This window comes from Podarcis cretensis (assembly GCF_951804945.1).
Source record: "Podarcis cretensis genome assembly, chromosome: 1".
Taxonomy (NCBI): domain Eukaryota; kingdom Metazoa; phylum Chordata; class Lepidosauria; order Squamata; family Lacertidae; genus Podarcis; species Podarcis cretensis.
Genome location: NC_137170.1, coordinates 92,441,288 through 92,460,874, shown reverse-complemented (window position 1 = coordinate 92,460,874; position 19,587 = coordinate 92,441,288). Strand labels below are relative to the sequence as shown.

The window sequence follows — 19,587 nt, the reverse complement described above, 5'->3', positions numbered from 1 at the left end:
CCTTTAACACAACTGCCCTTCCCCCTCTCGTCTCTGACCTGATGGCAGTTCCCTGACATCCTGTATCAAAAGCCAGGGTGAAGAGGTGTGTCTTCAGAATGTACCTAAGGTTGTATATTGATGTTGCAAGACACATCTCTATGGGCAGCTTCTACTACAAAGAATGCTCCCTCCTGGGACATCACCACCACCTGAGCTTCTGAGAGCTGTGGAACTACCAAGAGGCTCTCTTCTGCTGCTCTTAGCACCCAAGAGGGACTGTAGGGAAGGAGGTGGTCTTTCAGGTATTTAGGGATTTAATCACTAATGTGAGCACCTTGGGCCCAGAAATTAATTGGCAACCAATGCAGTTATTCTAAAACAGGGGTTCTGTGAGATGTAAATGGAACCACAGCCCGTAATCTAGCCACTGCATTTTGTACCAATGGAAATTTCTGAGTTGTCTTCAAGGACACCCCCACATAAAGTACACTGCAATAATCCAATCTGGAAGTTACCTGAGCATTGAGTATGGTGGTTAAAGCATTTCTGCCTTTTAGCTGGTGGACCAGCTGAAGCTACAAAATGGCACTCCTGGCCACCTGAGCCTCCACTGACAGTGCTGAATCCAGGAGCACTCACAAACTGCAGGCCTGCTCCTTCCATGGGAGTACAACCGGTCCAGAATATGGCACCTCCCTAATTTCTAGATGTGAGAACTTGATATACACAACACTTTTATCTCTTCAGGATTCAGTTTCTTCTCCTTTATTCCTTTTTTTTTTTTTTTTGCCCCATTTAGTTCAATACCTCCAAGCACCAGTCTAACATTTGCTTAAGCACCAAAAAGTTGCAAAGGTACAAACAGCAGAATGCTTGAAAACTGTTCATGCTGTCATTCTGTTTACCATCCTAAACAGTTTTAAGGAGTTAAATAATTATTCCCTTTGAACTGCTGAGTAAGCATGCTTTAGATGCATCCAAAGTTTGTGTGAATATGACATTTAATAGTGCCTGCAGTTCACAGACTGGTGTTTGAGTGAAATGGGCCTTTGTTGCCATATCAATTCCATTTTGTCCCTCAGCTTCTTTTTTGTCTGTTTACAGTTGCTAAGCAGGCAAGATCTGTCAAACAAAATGAAAACAATCTAACCAAACTAGCCTCCATCCTCCACAGAAATGGAAAAGTATAATAATATTACTAATAATAGCAATTTATATGCTGCCCATCTGACTGGGTTGCCCCAGCCACTCTGGGCAGCTCCCAACAAAAAATAACCATTAAATGCCCTGGGTTATGAGCTGCTTGGACATGCAAAAGCCAATTTCCCTTGCATCCTAATGAAACCTAATGGAATCAAGGCAACACTTTGCCACCCCCTGAACCTTGAGTGCTTTTGTGATCTTCTACCTAGTACCAAAACACAGCATAAAGCACCTATTGCGCCCTTTTCAGGAAGTAGCCTTGACATCTCTAGTCCTTTTCTCCTTCTGGGAAATTTATTTCAGCAGACACCCAGGTTTTCTGTTTTCCAATCTTGTAGGCAGACACTATGCTCAACTTTAATTCAATTCAGTTATTCATTTGCTGCCCATCTGACTCTGGGCAGCTCCCAACAAAATATTAAAAACACAATAAAACATAAAACGTCAAAATTTTCCCAATACAGGGCTGCCTTCAGATGTCTTCTAAAAATCAAATAGTTGTTTATTTCCCTGACATTGGACAGGAGAGAATTCCACAAGGCGAACACCACTACTAAGAAGGTCCTCTGCTTGGTTCCCTGTAACTTCAGTTTTCGAAGTGAGGGAACCAGCAGAAGACCCTCAGAGCTAGATCTCAGGCTAAATGTTGGGGGTGGAGACGCTCCTTCAGGTATACAGAGCCAAAGCAGCTGAGGGCTTTAAAGATCAACAAAAATACTTAATGAGCTCAGAAGCCTACACGGAGCCAATGTAGATCTTTTTGGAAGCTCCCAATCTGCTGCCTGTTTCGATACCTCTGCATTCTGCCCAGTGATGTTGTTTGGGAAAACCCACTTTCCCCAACTCTTGGATTTATCCTGCTGAGGATGCATTTCACCCTTCCTTCCCCCTTGCATCTTTCTCAAACTGAAGGACAAATTCTCATTCTTTTATTTGGTCTCTACTACCCCTTCACTCTCTCAATGCTCTTGGATGCAGCTGCACTGCCTCAGCTTGTTGTTGCTCCCTGTTGTAGCTGGACAGAAAATAGGTTCAGATGTGTGTAGAGACATGTATTTACAGTTCCACTGTGTGATCCAGAAACCTAGCTGATCAGATTTTCAGACCATTCACTGTAACAGATTCAGTATAATGATGAACGCACAGACACCAAGGAAGGCCTATTATAACAAGCATAGCCTGTCTTCACAGTTTACATATTCAAAGTATGCGTAAAAAGGGAATTTGCATTAAGGAAATATGTATTATGATGATACAATATGAAAACATATTAATGTATTTCACTTTGGTACAGAATTAATTTGTAGTATGTTGCACCATACATTAAAATCTGCACAGTAATTTCTGCACAAAGCTATTGTAATTTGCTGATTTTGAGGGAAGAAGAGAATTCAAAACAGGTAAAATAAGCTACTGTAACAATCCACAGACAATAGTACAGGATGCAAATAACTTGAAATTGCTTACCTGGCAAATACCCTGTCCTTATTTGCCTTTTCTTTACCATACTGTACAGACTGGACTTCTGTTCTCCCACTGAAATAAAATATTGAGATTGTCAAGAAAATAGTGGTGGAAGTGTGGGGAAAAATATTTTGCCTAAATATGAGCACACCGGTGCATCCAAGTCCAACAGTAAAATTACTAGACTAACAGTGAATGCATGTTAGACCTGATGAAACCAGGGGCTTTCCATATTCTAGGATACTTTTACTAATTGCCAAGCAATTCTTACCTGAACTGACACTATTATCAGATACTGATAATTGGCCACAAAATTTCTCCAAGTCTTTAAAATGTCAAATAGTAATACATTGTAATCAGGGATTAACAACAGAGATTTTTTTGTCTGGTGAATACATAAAGATAAGAAAAGCTGTGCTTTATTAGGCCAAAGTTCCATCTAGTCCAGCATTCTGTTTTAACAGCGGCAATTAGTTGTACTAGTGCTTCCTGCTTTTGGGATTACCAGCAACTAATATTCAAAGGCAGAACATGGCCATCCTGGCTAGTTGTCATGAGCTTTGAGCTCATACGGTCCCCCGTCCCCCCCATCACCTTGAGGCTTTTGCATCTGCTTCAGACTAATTACTACTTGTTACAACATCCAAACCCAGGAAAAACTTGCATTTAGTCTTAATGCAAACAAACCAAACTCAAAGCAGAATTTTGGAAGCTGACTTGCTTTCACTAATCCTAGTTAAGATTAGCCACAGTTTAGGGCTGAGATGTATTCTTATACTGTGGTTAATTTAAAATGAAGGTGGAAGTTTCTGCTCTCCTCTTCAATGCTGTGCCAAATGAAAGCAGGGTACCTGCAAGAATAGCATTATAGAAGATGCTGCGGTTTTCTCTAGTCCTTTTCTTGTTTCTTCACAATCATGCCCTGTGTTCCTTTATTTTATTTTTTTCCAGTTTCACTTTTCTCTCACTGTGCACCAGGAAATTTGTTTGACTGTCCTTTATAAAAGGAAAGGTGTGCCATCTGGGACACTTTCTACATGTTCGCCTCAATCTGTATGGAGTTGGTGCATTTCTATACCTGCCCCCAAATATTAATAGAACTTAGCATTTTAAGCCGTTTTAAAAAAAATTATGGGAGGCAGGGATATACTTCAAACAACAGTTTTATACTGAAGAACACACATTTTCAAAATAAAATTGGCACAGTGCAGTGTAAAGAAAGCTAACTTAACTAGACGTCTATGCAGGCTATAGAGCAACATAAAAATCTGGAGTATTAAATGTTTAAAAATCAACAGGCGCTTCATCTGATCTATCAGTAAGTTATTCTTTAACAATATGCTGATATCCCTCCCTCTTTTTACATATGGCCCAAACTTACCAGTACCGGTACTTTGAACCCAAAGTAAAGTAGTGTGCAAAAAAGTTCTTCTGAGGGGGCAGTGGTCTGTCTAGCCGGAAAAAAGTGTGGTGTTCTACACAAGCTTTCCATAAATTTTTACACGCTCGATAATTCACCATGTTGAATCCTAGTAACGTTTCTCTAGATTCATGCTGGGACAAAATTTAATAAAATTAGCCTTGCATTCTGAAATGTAGTTGAGGCTACAGTTCTTATGAAATGGTTCTCTTTCAAAACACACACACAAATATTCCAAGAAAAAGGACCTTCTGGTTATCTAAGGAACATTGTAATTAGGGATCTATTCCTTCTCTCTCCTGGCTGTTAAATCAACTCCCAGTCATTAAAAAAACAACAACCCATGACAATATTCTTAACCATGGTGGTTCTCAAACCCTCTGCCTTAAATAGAGCCTTTTCATATTGGTTTATTTGCTATAGAACACCTGCATGTCTGTCATAAAAATCCTGTGTTCGAGGACACATATTCAGTTCATATATGACACTGACCAAATCTGTTGAATTTACCTTCTTCTTTAAATTACTCATTACAGGAGATCATCAGTAGTGTTAGGAAATCCACATTTGAGAGAAATATGTCCACTATTGCTGATATTCGGCTTCCAAATGAACAAAAGGGTTTCCCACCAGTTTGACAAAACCTATAATATGCAACCAGGACATGCCAGGTTCCTTCATTGCCCTTTCTCTTTATAAAACCTTGTGGACAATCCCCATCTTTGCCTTTCTTCTCTTGCAATTTCTTATACTCCACACCTTGTCTCAACTTTCCCTCCTAAAACCTGGATTGCATTCCTCTATGTCCCATACTCCACATTCAAGAGTTCTCCCATCTATTCTGGCATTTTTCTATATAAAATTAGCTTGTTGTATTATCTGGGTAGTCACACAGTGTGTGCATCTTCTCCCTAACATTTGCATCTGTCTGTATCTTGTGATTAACTTACGGCATGACAAAATGTGTAGAGTTGTAATGAGATTACAATGCTCTACACCAGTGTTTCCCAACCTTGGGCCTCCAGCTGTTTTTGAACTACAATTCCCATCATCCCTGACCACTGGTCTTGCTAGCTAGGGATGATGGGAGTTGTAGGCCAAAAACATCTGGAGGCCCAAGATTGGGAAACACTGCTCTACACTACAGTTTTTCAATCTTTATAGCAGTCCTGCCAAACTTCACTCCAGCCCTTTCACACTGACTCTGTGGTAAGTGGATTGCAAGGTAGAAAGCAGCAGCACAGTCTATGTTTCTTAAGGAATCAATACTCTCTGTGCTTCAATCTCACCCCCAGGGCTAAGGCAGGATTGGCTGATGCACACTAACCCAGAATATTCTACCCAGCTCAGCTCCAGAAAAGTAAATGAAGCTGAATTTAGACATTGGCTAGTGCTCTTTGTGCTTGCTAACTCTCTTACATCATGCAGTTTATTCTTTCATGGTTGCACCTTATTTGCCAAGGGCAACCTGTTAAGCCACTCACTGAAGGGGTGGGAAGCTGTTTTACTTGACTGGCAGCTAAGAACCAGAGTTTTGCCTTTCTCATAGCAAAAAATGATGGTAGGAACCTGTTTGTTATTGGCATCTGAATCGCACTTGCAAATCGATGGAGGTGAGCAGACAAGAAACTCATAGCATTGCTGTCTTAATGCAGCCTTCAATTCCTTTCCCCTTTACCCACCAGATGCAGACACAGACAAAGACACGTGAGGATCTGTACTCATGCAACCCTATATTAAGAACTTTTAAAAAAGAGAATTTGCACCTCCCATTTTCAGTCTGCAAAAGTGACTATCAGTCAGACTACAGCTCTAACTTTAAAATATCTAATACACTATTTCATAAAATAGGGACCATTTAAACTGTAGTATCTGCCACTAGATAATTCTATAATGAACAACACACTAGTGAAGTAGTGTTATCATGTATGAAGCTCCAAAGACGTAACTTGCATGAAATTATCTCTGACAACAGTGAAGCACTTTGCAACTTCAGATAAAAATGTTAATATCAGTACTCACCAATTCTTTTCTAAGCTGAATAAAAAACTGCTTGCACTTAAAAGAAATTTTAACAATCTTCAACCTAAGTGAAATAAAAAAATCAAAATGATGTAATATTTCTTTAAAATGCATAAAAGGTATCTACCAAAAGGGATCTGGACAGGTTTTGACAAGCATATTTGTTGCCCAATGCCACTATGATCAATGGGAGAGGGTAAATATCAGTTCTGCTCATGATGAAGTTCCCCAAAACAGCCACCAGAAAGGCAAAACAATCAGAAAGTGATATTCCTTGAACATCAATGATCCCAATATATGATTGCTACAATTTATGAAGTGAATGAAGTGGAGGGAGGTTCAAACTCACTAGAGCCTGGTTGGGGAGAAATGGGTAATTAATCTCAGCAAATGGCCAAAGGATATTTCCCTTATCCTTTGTAAAACATAGCAACCTTAGCTTTTGAGTATTTGTTTCATAAAAATTGAATAAAATGCTGCAAAACTAGCTCCTGTCTGGCTTTTATCAGAATGAGGGTGATTTCAGCCATGCAAGCAAGAGTAATATTCTTTCTCCTCCAGCACATGATTTGCATATGATAAGATCACATACAAGAATCCTCGAGTATCAGAATGCAACTTCTGGAAGAGGTTCAAGGAATTGATTAAGCACTGCCAGTACTGAAATTGTGATGCACCTGTAAGACAATTGGCACTTTCCACATACAGTTAGGAGAGTTGTCTGTAAGCAAGATGACAATATTGGTTGTTACTGCTGCGACATTACTTTTAACATATTAATTGTGCTGCTGCTGTCAAGGAAGGATAAGATACTGATGAGCATGGATGATGAAAGTGGTGTGGCTGCAATTAAGCAGGCATGATTATAGAATCAAGTTGTTCAATTAAAGCAAGTCTCTGTGTAGTATGCATTCCTTATTTTAAGCACATTTGCTGTGCTATTAATGAATGACAACACATCAAAGTATCAATTTATTGTTGGGATCCAGAGTTGTTCTTACTACATGTGTGGCCAACAAGACAGCTTAGATAGCATCACACCTATCCAAATATTGACTCCCTTGTAAGATTGTATCACTTCCCAGGGACATCAAATAAAATAAGTAGGCCAAACCACCCTGAAGGACTGTTCTAACCTCCCAAGGAGAAGCTATATTCCCACACTGTTCTGTGAATAAGCAAGTTATGAAAATATTTAGTATGATTTGTTTCAATCACAAAATCAGCTGGAAGCGTTGGAACCACGCGGGACATCTTGTCCAACCCCCTGCAATGCAGGAATCTTTTGACCAACATGGAGCTCAAGCCCACAACTCTGGGATTAAGAGTCTCAGGTCCTACTAACTGAGCTATCCCCCACACTGCCTAGGGTTGCCATACATCCGGACATACCCAGAATACTGCTATCAAAAGCAGTGTTTGGGGTGAAAATAATCCAGACGCACAGCAATGCATGTTGGCGGTGTTGTTTTGGGTGATTTTACTTAAAAAAAGAAGGAAGAAAGCTCAACAACTTTTGTCCAACCCTAACACTGCCCTGAAATATTATCTGAAAGGTTAGGAGAAAACCTAAAGTACATGTGGGGGGAGGAGGAGAGAGAGGCACATTCTCTTATGCTTGCCACAAAAATTCTAAGCTGAGGTGAAAATTGAAGCATTTATTACTTTGAAACACATTTTTCTCTGGCTCCATCCTCTATTTGCTCTAGCTCCACTCACTGCCAGTAAACAGCCCCCAGTAATTACCCCTGTGAGAATGTGGCTCTCAATAGAAAAAGGTTGCCCAGCCCCATCCTAAATGCTGCTGCCTTTCTTTCCTTTCAAATCTTCCCCCCAAATCCACCTTTTCTGTGAACCTTTGGCTCAACAAACCCCTTAGGCCTTGAAAACCAACTTAAGTATGCGCAACTGCTCTGACTGCATAGGTCTTCTCCTTATCAAATTCTAGATTGTAATCTCCTTGGCACCTGGGCTGTGCTTTTTGTCACATTGTAAAAGTATCAGTGCTGCTAAATAAACACCGTTCATGATAAACCTCACCCCATTTGAATTATTTCATCAAAACATATGCAGTCTTAAATAGGATTCCATGCATGGGTGTAACTGTAACTTTGTATGCTAATGAGAACTTCAGACAAGTGCTTCCCAGACTCTGTTGGTTGAGCAAGTAAGTTTCTGCAGGGAATACATGTTACTTTCCCCATCTAACTAAAAAAAATACATGAATTTGTGGCATGTAAGTAAGAAAGCACCATAAAATTAGATACATCACTGTGGTTCACACACAAGACATTGTCAGTCTAATATTCAAATGCCATAGTTAAAATCAATTAAAGAAGACAAAGTTTTGCAAGATTCAGGGCTTTTGAAATAGGACTGCATGGTAAACAGTGTTCTTTCACCCGTGAAAGTTGGCCTCCGGAGTGGGATACATAAACGTAAGAATCAGACCCTGAGCATTTACTGGTTCCTAATTCTTTTCTGTTCAGTAGTTAGGAGCCTGTTGTTTTATTATATTTTTATGGAACTTTAATGTACCTGGTCTTACATTGTGACTGTCTTGATGCCGGTGTGAAAGACGGTATGTAGATTTTCAAATTAATACATACAGATCCACCTCAGCAGATGTTATCTGGGTTTCCTCAACATCAAAGGTACATTAGGTGACTCTTGGACAGAGAGCTGCTGATTTCCACCATTCAGGAGTGAATTTTTTGGGGGGAGCAGCAGGAAGGAGTGGTGGAAAAGCCCTGCTACATGAACAGAACCCTGCCCACAGCTCTTTGGACCCAAGTATTTAATACAGTCTTTTTACTGTCATCCCTACATCCTATACAGAATACACTGAATAATAAATTGGATGAGAACTTGTCTATTCTAGACGGTGCATGTATAGTAAGGTATTCCCCTTTCACTCCTGCTATACTGAATCGTAACTCTGGAAGTGTGATAAAGGATAATCCAAAATATTCTAGCTGAATAAAAATTAAGTGCACTAAATTTTCCATTACAATCATTACATTACAATTATGCGGCAAACTTTGTAGGGATATTTTCAAAAGCTAATTGCCACACAAGAGACACCACTGGATATATCAAAGGCCACATTTTAGAGTGACTAATTTAGAGTTGATGTACACTTAGCAATTTATGAAGAAGTTATTCAGATTTAAGAAAGTGTGTGGCAAACAAAATGTTTCCCTTAAACACATCCTTACCATGGAAAGGTGTTAATTCGTACCCTGTTCTTATAAATTAGTATGCCTCCCGACATTACTCCAATCATAATTTCATTGTTACTTTGATCCTATAAAAAAAGAACAGGAAAAAAATGAATGCTTATGTCTCTTCTGTTCTCTCATATCGCCGTCTTGCAGATCTTATTGCCCGAAAACATGCAAGATGAAGTTCTAGAATGTTTACAGGAAGGAAACATTGTTGCCTCAACAATCACTTCCTGTCTCTTTACTTTGCTTCACCTTGCGTCCTGATCCTTCCATCAACATCCTTGAGGCCCTCCCACAATCCCGCCTCAGTAAAGAAACTCTACTATACAACAGAGCAACAAAGGGAGAGACTAGACAGACTTTGGCAATGGCTAGAATGGATAAGAAATAATTGTTAATCAAAAGGGGACTCTTCAGTGTAGCAGACACCCATGTGAAGATTTCTCATGACCCTATTTCAGTACCCCAGCCTTGACGAGCAATCTTATGCAACAAAGCAGCTTGAATTAAGAACCTCAGCACTCTGTGGGTGGTTGAAGGAGAAGAACTAATGGCAACAGAGGTGTGGAGTCTCAGGGACAGAGAAAGAAGGGCTGAGTAAAATGAGACATGGGCTCTGCTGTGAAAGGCTAGCTCCATGAGGCCTCCTCTCCCTTCAGCTGTCCCCTGCAGGCAGCCATTCCATCAGACTGCCTCAGTGGGAGAGACAGGAAGCGGAAGGCTCATTCCATTCACTCTGCTGAGGTCCAGCAACATCAGGCACCTTCTGCACCTGAATTCTGCCAGCTGGTTAGTATAGGAAGAACTGTTTAGAAACTAGTGCCTAAATTTTGCTTTTGCTTTTTGTCTTCCCTCCCTGTCCTTTTCCCCTATACAGATTGTATGCCCAGGGACTGACTTGTTTTGACTGTATGTAAGCAGCTCTGAACAGCAGGGTACAAATGCTTGAAATACATTTTTAAATAAAAAAAAAACTTAGAAGGGAAGGGGAAATGGGTCCAATTAATTAGGGCTAAGACGGCTGGATAGTGCCTTGTACGCCACTTTCTGGCAGGTCTTGCAGCCAAGCTAGTGCCTTTTGTATTGCTCTGCTTTTCCTTTGGACCACATCAGTGAGGCCAAGAGTCTTGTCGTGTGGACAGCCCAGGACCTCCATAGACACTGCCCAGGCTTGCACCCCAGAGAGCTCACTTCGGTGCTAACACAGCAAAAAGAACATGGGAGGCAGCATTTATGAGTTACTGGTCTCTGCAGCCATAGCAGGTGCTGTGATGCTCCAGCGGTTTGACTTCACCCCGGGAGCCACACCCCATTGTCACTCAAGACATACAGATACCATCCCCATCAACAACATTAAATAGAGAACTATATATTATTTTCAAAGTAACGTTATGGAAATCAGATTTACTTTAATTTTGTTGAATATTATGATACATTTTAAAAATTAATTTCTAAGAAGAGAACTATTGACCATTCAGACAATGCTATGTTTTGTTTTGGGTTTATTTGCGTGATTAATACTAATCAACTGACGCTTACCCTTGCATAGTGCAATTCAACTCCATAGAGTTCTAAGGTCCGGGCTGTGCTGAGATAACTAAATTCTGCTTCAGCAGGAGACAGACCTCTGTAATGACAATATAAGAACATAAAATAGCTCAAAATATATTTAAAGTAACCCGAGGGTCCTTATTTAAAAACTTTTCTTACTGGAGCCCAAAGAGAAAGAGGGAGTTATATTGGCTTTAGGGCAATTAGCAGTTTAACTGCCCCTGCTTCCTTGCCTGGTTTTTCTCTCGCTAAAGAGGAGCAGTCCCACCATGACTCCAAGCCAGTGGCGTAGCGTGGGGGGTGCAGGGGGGGCCGGGGGCACCGGGCGCAACATCTGGGGGTTAGGGAAATCCACGGGTTAGGGGGCGCAAATCCATGGGTTAGGGGGCGCAAATTACTTGCCTTGCCCCGGGTGCTGATAACCCACGCTACGCCACTGCTCCAAGCATATAGTTTTAATATTCAAAATACAATTATGATTGTAAAAGTGTATTTTCAGATGCATGTACTCTGAAAGCATGCATTCATTTTAAGTCTAAAACCTAAACAGTATTAGTGATCTTTCACCACTAGTTCTCTCTGTAGCAGTTACCTGATCTTGAATGAGTTATTTCTCCACAAAAGGATTAGATGAGACACACATGCAGTAACCTGGGGTTATAATGTAAGGAGCTACTTTTAATTTACACACAGAGAAGCAGCTCAGGGTAGTTTAAATTAGTTACACAGTTCTTCAGGCTGCAACCTTATTTCTTCTTTCTTTTATGCTTACATATGCTGCTGATGTAGTTTGGACACTTCTTTTTCAAACTCTTGAGGCTGGCCGGGGATAAAGGAATAGTCTGAGAGGTAGCCTGGGAAGTTCTCTGAAAGGTTGTAGTCTCCCAGTTCAGCTGAAAGTTAAGAGAAACCATTTAGCAACAGCCCCATTTCAGCACCTTGCAATCCATGCAGTATAAGAAAGGTAAAAAAATTAAAAAATTAATCCACCAGCCTTTATTACATATGAAACAACTTCAGTCTAAAACTGTACAAAAGCACCTAATGTTGTTTCTATGAACTGAAAGCACTCTAGTTTCAAGACTAGAGAACTAAATAGTTCAAGAGAACTAAATAGCTACACAAGATTGACAAGAAACATAACAACCAGGGGCTGCTGCCCCTGGTTGCTTTACTCTTCAACCCTACCTACCACCTCCTCTCACCAAAGCCACCTTCTCCCCAAAACCACACGCATCCTTACTCCATACCACTACCCCCCCTTATAGTTTGCCAAACCTCTCTACCCCCATCTTCCCCTTAGACTGGGGTGAAGAAGCTTTTCTGGCCCAAAGGCCAGATCTTTGGCCTGCCAGGGAAGATAAAAGTTGTCAGGTAGGCTCCTATTGGCGGTCACACAAAGTGCAGTGTGATTACACCTGTACCATTTTATTATATACGGATAATTTTGTTGATGTGATCTACTTCTGGAAAAGGAATTTTATTTTTGTACTGGTGATATATTTTTATGTGAAGCAATGCATTTTCTACAAAAATAAAAATCAGGTTCTGTGACATAGCGGTATGCCAGATTTCTCAGCTGTTTTTCCAAAAACCCTTGCACACTCTTGCTAAACTGTGGAAACAGTTACCACTTTAATGGTTGTACAGAGGCACTCAGGGCTGACAAAATACAAAATCTTATCAAAAACTGTTCAGAAGCAACAATATGCATCACTTCTTTAAAAAAGGGGGGGGCAAAGGCACCCTAACCTTAAAATCCTATGGTCCCTGGGAGGGTTCCCCAGTAAGAAGTATGGGATCTCACTCTTGGATGGCAGAGAGAGAGAGGTGTAACCTTGGATGCCTCCTCCCTGTTGCCACAGAAGCTTCCATAGTCCTTGCCCTGTTGACACTGGAGCTCCAACATGGGTAGGGACAACAGGAATCCCCCACCACACCCCCAAATCAGGGAGGAAGCTATGTCATCTCTGGAGCTGGTATGGTTAATTTTGCTCCCACTGTTCATGAGAATAGGGAAAAAGTTAAAGCAAGAAAAATAAAAAGGACAGAGGAACAGAAATGTGCTGCTGTGCCTTTACCGACACCCTGCCAGAGCAAGTCCAGCAGGCTGCTGGATGTGATGGAATAACCACTCTGAGTACTATTTCCCTCTCCCCTTTAGAACTGCAGCTTTAGAGGTTGTTAAATTCCCATCTTAGCAATAATAGTTCACAAAGCATGTTAATTTGATAGTAATAAGCTAACCTAACCAAGAGAAAAATGTTTTTCAAGGTATATACATTTATCTTAACTCTATTTATTACTAATTTAGGTGGGAAATCCACTCAATCTTTACATTAACAGCCACACATATTTTGATGACAAATGCCATGATAAACTCTGCCAATGTATTTATCTTGTCATATGTTTTACATGTTAGGTATAAGAACAGTTTCATATTTTCAATGTACATTTCAGAGGTAATATTATGGCTGCAATCCTATACTATCTTAGCTGGGAATAAGCCTCAATGAACTCAATAGGGCTTACTTCTAAGTAGATATGCGTAGAATTGTACTGTACATGGGTAAGATACAAACTGTTTTTATAAATTTATCAGCTTTACACAACACAGTCTATTCAAATATTTTTCCTGAAGGTTTAGTGTTTCTTAACACAAAAGAAAAGTAACAACATCAGGAAAATTAGAAGCATAATATAAGAACATATTTTTTAATATTAAATATTTTACTTACACTGAACAGCATAGGAAGCCAAGAGTGCAGCAGTATTATAAGGGCAGGGCAATCTATGAGGGGAAATAACCAACACACTTCAATACAGTAATCTTTAGAGCCAATTAGTTTTACCCATTTATTTGAATTCTGTAACAAAAAAACACTGAAGCATCAAATAGACAAGACTTCCCTTTTAAGGCAGGCAAATATGTAATGACACAACTAAAAACACACCAGCTGTTATTTTTAGATATTTGCTTTAAAAAGGAAACCATGCTTCTAGATTAGTATCCAAAGAGATTTAAACATCTGGATACCAACCTAGAGGTATGCGATCACAAAAGCTTACATGAATGGCTGGCACTGTCAGCTCTGACTCCACTAATCACCTGTTTAAGATGGATGGGAGGCAGATCCAAATCTCATTTGGCATTGCATACATAGTTCCTGATTAATTGATAAAATATTGCACGCACAACCCCTAGCACTGCAACCAGATCTATTAACACCTTTTTCTATGGGCTTTATTATAGGATTGCCAATTACCATGGGATGCATGTGGGAAGTCAGCAGCCACATACATATTTTCATAACTTGATTGAGGCATTCGATCACACTATTTATCTCCACCCTCTCCCTGAATTACTAAATAATTTTGCACAACTGTCTGCAAGGGTTCCCAAGTCTTCATGGCAAGCAAATCTTACCTTCCAGTAAGAATGTCTTGTTTAATTTGCAAAAAATATTGGTACCTTAAAGAAAAAGTAAACACAGTACAACAGGTTGACAAAGTTACTATTGTATTTTTAATTAACAAAATTAAGATCACCTTTTGACTTCAGCATCTGCATTTCACCATATACCATTATTTCAGGCTAGCAAGACACAGAAATTAAACTGAGTTCAAAGTCATATAAACATAAGAAATCCAAATAGTTTGGTGCTGCTGTAACACATGCAGTTTACATTAGAATTTATATAATCAATAAAAGGTTAAAGGTAAAGGTAAAGGGACCCCTGACCATTAGGTCCAGTCGTGACCGACTCTGGGGTTGCAGCGCTCATCTCGCTTTATTGGCCGAGGGAGCCGGTGTACAGCTTCCGGGTCATGTGGCCAGCATGACTAAGCCGCTTCTGGCAAACCAGAGCAGCGCATGGAAACGCCGTTTACCTTCCTGCCAGAGCAGTACCTATTTATCTACTTGCACTTTGACATGCTTTCAAACTGCTAGGTGGGCAGGAGCTGGGAGAATAAAAGGTTAGGATCCATTGATTGGACTCAGGTACATCTACATCATATTTTCATGCCTCAATTGACAAATGTTGTTCTGTGTGGTATTTTGAAAGCCAAACTAATGGGATTGGACATATTTAAAAATTAATAGAAAACAATTTCTGATTGTTATCTCTTCATCCCTCCCTATTGCAACATTGCAACATTGCAAGTTCCATTTTGCCATCTCTAACCCATGCCAAAAAAATGTGATTAGTCACACTGGCATGCCTCCAACAATAATAATACCCATGAATATCAACAATCTATTGAAATGTACCTCCAAGCAAATAGGCCTTGTGAGATGAATGCGTATTAATTCTGGCCCTTCTATCTCACGATGTCTTACCTGAAGTGACGGTTTGAAATTAGTTTAGAATTCTAATCTACCTTTAAAGTATTTCTAGTCACCAATAAAATCTGAAAGGCATGAATTTCCATGTAGCAAACATTCTGGTATGACACTGCAGTGTTTTTATCTTACAGGCCTTTACAGAGACTTCCTTCTACTTCCATAAGGGAAGCTGATCCTCTAAATCAAGGGTTGTGGAATGACACACTTTATTGCAATTACCCACAAACACAGTCATGTTATTTTATTTCTCTTTCTCTGTGAATTACTCTTAAGCGATGCATTTATAATTTACTTTTATATAGTAGTTTGTGCCCACCCCCTGCATAAACTTGTGTGGATTAAGCATAGGCATGGATCCAAAATGTTTCCTTCAGGAGTGCTTCTCAATAGTGAACAGGAGATGGCAGTAGATACATTAAGGCTGGATTTCAGGTCAGAAGTCCAAGCCTCACAGTCCAGGAGATCCCCAAGTGACCTTTTAAAAACATTTTTTTTTTTAAGTATAGGATAGCCAGGTGTGCTATGAAGTGAAACAAGCTCCAGCCATCTTTACATCCAGAGAGTGCCCCTCAGCCACAAGTGGGGTGAAAAGGCTTTCTCAATAAAGAAGGATGAACAGCCTGAAGCAAGCCTTGCTTTTCAATGTGCCCTACTTTTCTTTGCCATTCAAACGTGCAAAGGATGATGCAAGTGGACTGAGCCTGGTAAGGCAGAGATCCTATGAGTAAGTGGTTCCCAGGCCACAGGAATTCTGTTCACCTGTTCTGAACAGACATGGACACTCTCGAGAGGAGCAGGTACACAATCTGAGGGTATTCTTGGGGTATTACAACTCCACTTGACCTTGGTGGAATGAAGCACCCACCACCAACTTCAGTTGGTTCAGCAACTACACCCTGCCCACTGAGGTCCATGCACTGCAATGTGCTTTAGGTGAGGCGACGTTAGGAAGTTGTAGCTAGTACACAGCACAGACGCTAGCATGATGAGTGGGGTATCTAGCTATAGATCTATTATACCTGTGTTGAAAGAACTGGACTGGCTGCCCATTAGCTACCAAGGCACATTCTAGGTTCTGTTAATATATAAAGCCCTGAACAACTGCAAGGTATGTGGCAGACTGTCTTCCCTGTATAGATTAACCACCACCAAAGGAAGCCCTGCACATTGCACCATGGCTAGTATCAACATGGTCTTTTCTGCAGTAGATGGCCTTCCAGATGCTGTTGGACTGCAACTCCCATCAGTCTTGACCTTCGGTCACGCTGGTTAAGGCTGATGGGAGTTGTAGTTCAGCAACATCTGGAGGACCAAAGTGCAAGAACACCCTCCTCCGTGGAAGCCAAGGGGAGTCAACTGTGACACATTGTTTATGCCTATTAAATATATTTGCTTGTCTGGACATTTACTTATTTTTTACATTGCACTGTTCAGTGTTATGTTTCTGGATTTCTATTGACACTATTACTTTCATTTTCATTTGTATTCTATTGATTTTTATGGTTTTTACTTTTAAACCACTCAGGTGTAAGCAGTCTAAAAAATATTAAACAAACCAATACCAAAGATCAAGTCATTCAGGTTTTGCTATGAAGCACGGAAGTCTTTGGAACTTGATCCAAACCAGCCAAGGCTCTCTAGTGCTGCTAGTAACTCTCCCTGGGTCTCTTTTGGCCTCTGCCTCTAGTTGTGGCACTCATCAGCCCCTTGCTCCTTATCTTTCTCCCACTGCTTCGTATTGCATGCACAACACTTTCTCCTCTGTCTTAGCCAGGCTGCTCTCTTCTTTTCTTCTTCCATCTGACATATGGATGAGGGTGGCTTGGTGGGCGTGCATGACAAATAGCTCAACTGGTAGTTAAAGAGCAGATTCTCAGAGCCAAAGCTCAGTCCAGGAGTATTAAGTTAGGAAGCCCTACCCTGGCACCCCTATTGATTCCTTTCAGGGTTTAGCAGATGGATCAATCCACCCCCTCTTTATTCTATCTCTGTATGTCTGCGTGTGCACGCACACATGTGCTGAAAAGCAGAAAAGAGGGGAGCAGGAAATTTGCAAAGTAGTTTTTTCCAGCAGTTTTCTGGCAGAGGTGAATGGCAATGCAGCATTAGGCTGGCCAGATCAAAGTTTCCAGCAACAGTTCTGAGTGATTTTCCAAGGGACAGAGATGACAATCCTGTCAAAGGCCTGATCTTGCCATGGAATTGTGAGATGCAGCAGGCTATCAATAAGATCGTATCTAAGTGCATTCTCTGTTGCTGTGGGGACTGGTTTGCTCTTTGGCATTCTGAGTTTTGGGTGACAAACAAGTTTGACAATTACTAGAGCACAGGTTGCTGTGAGGACAAGCAAACATATACTAGAGTACATAATAGTACCAGTTGTATGGCAATGAGGAAAGTGAAGAGAGCTTTCCCCCCCTGCCTTCTTTCCAAGTAGCAATCCACCAGAGTTAAAGCATCTTAAAGCACTTGACAAAAGTGCCCTTTGAAGCAACTTCAACTCCATCCTTTAAAGAATGGAATGGATGCTGCTTCAAAGGGCACTTTGCAAATCTCCCCATGCTCCTCTTTTAAACCTCTGAAATTGGGTTTGAAGGGGAAGCATGGAAAGACTTGCAAAGCAGCAGGAGGGATTTTGACAGGTGGGTGCCCCTATGTGGTGTGATTTCTAGCTACATTAAAATAGCACTCAAGGATCACATAAATCAGTCCCTCCCAACTATTCTGCATTACTCAAACTCCCCAGGATGTAAATGAAAATAAATTGACAATTTAAAAAAAGTTATACCCAAATCCCCAACTTCTTGTTTCATGATGATGGAAGTTGAACTCTGGAAATTATATACCAATTTCATCAACTATATCAACAATGATTTGCAGAGTGATTTCTGTACTGCTAAAACCCAAACTGTATTCTTCAATACCGCTCTCTATTTGCAGTGCTGTTATTTATAACTTTAAAATATTAGGGGTGCTTTTTAAAGTGTAGCATTACACTTTTGCAGGGACTTAATTTAGAGCTGCTCTGTATGTAGACTGTTTGGTTGTAGTCATAGGCTGAAAGACGCTGCTGCCTGGGAGATATTTTTGTGGGGCAAGGGGAGGATAGGGTCAGATGAAGTGAATGCAGCTCTGTGTGTGTTCAAATACAAAAGGAGCTTAATTAGTTGTTGCCTGAACTTCACTTACAACGTAGATTGCAAACCACTTCTGCATTGGAAAACCAATTGATTTTAAAGCAGCGTTTGCAAAACTGCTGCAACAGTCCTCTGAACTCTTCAGTGAACAAACAATTGAACAAAAATAACCTTTTGTCTACATTACTTGGTATATGTTAAAAACAGATTAATTCAAATGTAAAAATATGGTTTTCATTAGCAAGGCACTTGAGTATAGTATTGAAGTATGCCTTTGGACACATATTTATCTACCCTAAAATAATTAACTTGCAATTTGAGTACAAAATCAGATGTAAGCCCATTTTTAATAAAGTGTAGGAATAGTGGGGGTTAACTTTTCATGCTAGGAGCGTGGGAGGCAAAGAATAAAACCTGTAAAGCAAGAAAGCACCATAAGATAAAGTGGGGAAGTAGAAGATTTCACTACTTCCTTGCACTCTCCTCCCTGCTTTATAAATGAATAGTTAAACCCATGTTTAACAAACATGCTTACATCTGGTTAGTCCCTTAAACAACAGCTTTCCCTAATATATAGATATTAAAGAGCACGAAGAGTTGGGAGGGATGAGTGGGTAAGGATCAGACTATATTCAACACAATGCAACTTAAAACACTGTGCCTTTTTGTCAAATTGTGCATGACTTGGGTTCAAGAGCATGTATAAGTTCTAAATCCAGATATAGGCATGAACTACACAACTGAATTGTTTTCAAGTATGTTCAGAATATATGCTACACAGAATACATGCTAATCAAGAATAATTTTCAGTTTTGGATAGGCTGGTAATAAAAAATCCCTAAGTTCCTCAGATGAAATCAAAATGTATACACATTTTTGTATCAATTGCAGACACTCCTATGCAATGAACATCAAAGTATCTTATTAAAATAAGAGAGAGACTGATACCGTGTGTATTCTTCTTGAAGCTTATTAGGATCGCTTACAAAAAATTTGACTCTGAAGTTCAAGCTGTGAGGAGATCCTCCTAAAATTAACCAAAATATCATATTAGATTTTTACAACTTTAATTTAGTATTTATTTATCATTATTTAATGAACATTTGCATTCAAAATAGATAAAAAAATATTTTTGCTCACTCTTTAACTGCTTCCTGATTGGCTTGTTTGGATCCAGCCACCTCTGGGGGAATGAAAAGATTACTTCATTATGTGTTTTTCTAAAGTAACACA

General features: G+C 40.1%; 1 protein-coding gene across 3 annotated transcripts in view; it reads right to left on the bottom strand.

Annotated features, from left to right (window-relative positions):
- PTPN4 (protein tyrosine phosphatase non-receptor type 4) overlaps positions 1-19,587 on the bottom strand; it is an 86,077-nt gene that overhangs the window by 31,815 nt on the left and 34,675 nt on the right. For all 3 annotated transcript variants that reach the window (XM_079968751.1, XM_079968752.1, XM_079968750.1), the window contains exons 4-13: positions 19,495-19,537; positions 19,303-19,381; positions 14,297-14,341; positions 13,608-13,660; positions 11,642-11,762; positions 10,858-10,945; positions 9,310-9,398; positions 6,092-6,155; positions 4,031-4,203; positions 2,653-2,721 (exon numbers count right to left, since the gene is read on the bottom strand). In XM_079968751.1, coding sequence (XP_079824877.1) covers positions 2,653-2,721; positions 4,031-4,203; positions 6,092-6,155; positions 9,310-9,398; positions 10,858-10,945; positions 11,642-11,762; positions 13,608-13,660; positions 14,297-14,341; positions 19,303-19,381; positions 19,495-19,537 — 824 coding nt within the window. The remainder of the gene's footprint in view (positions 1-2,652; positions 2,722-4,030; positions 4,204-6,091; positions 6,156-9,309; positions 9,399-10,857; positions 10,946-11,641; positions 11,763-13,607; positions 13,661-14,296; positions 14,342-19,302; positions 19,382-19,494; positions 19,538-19,587) is intronic.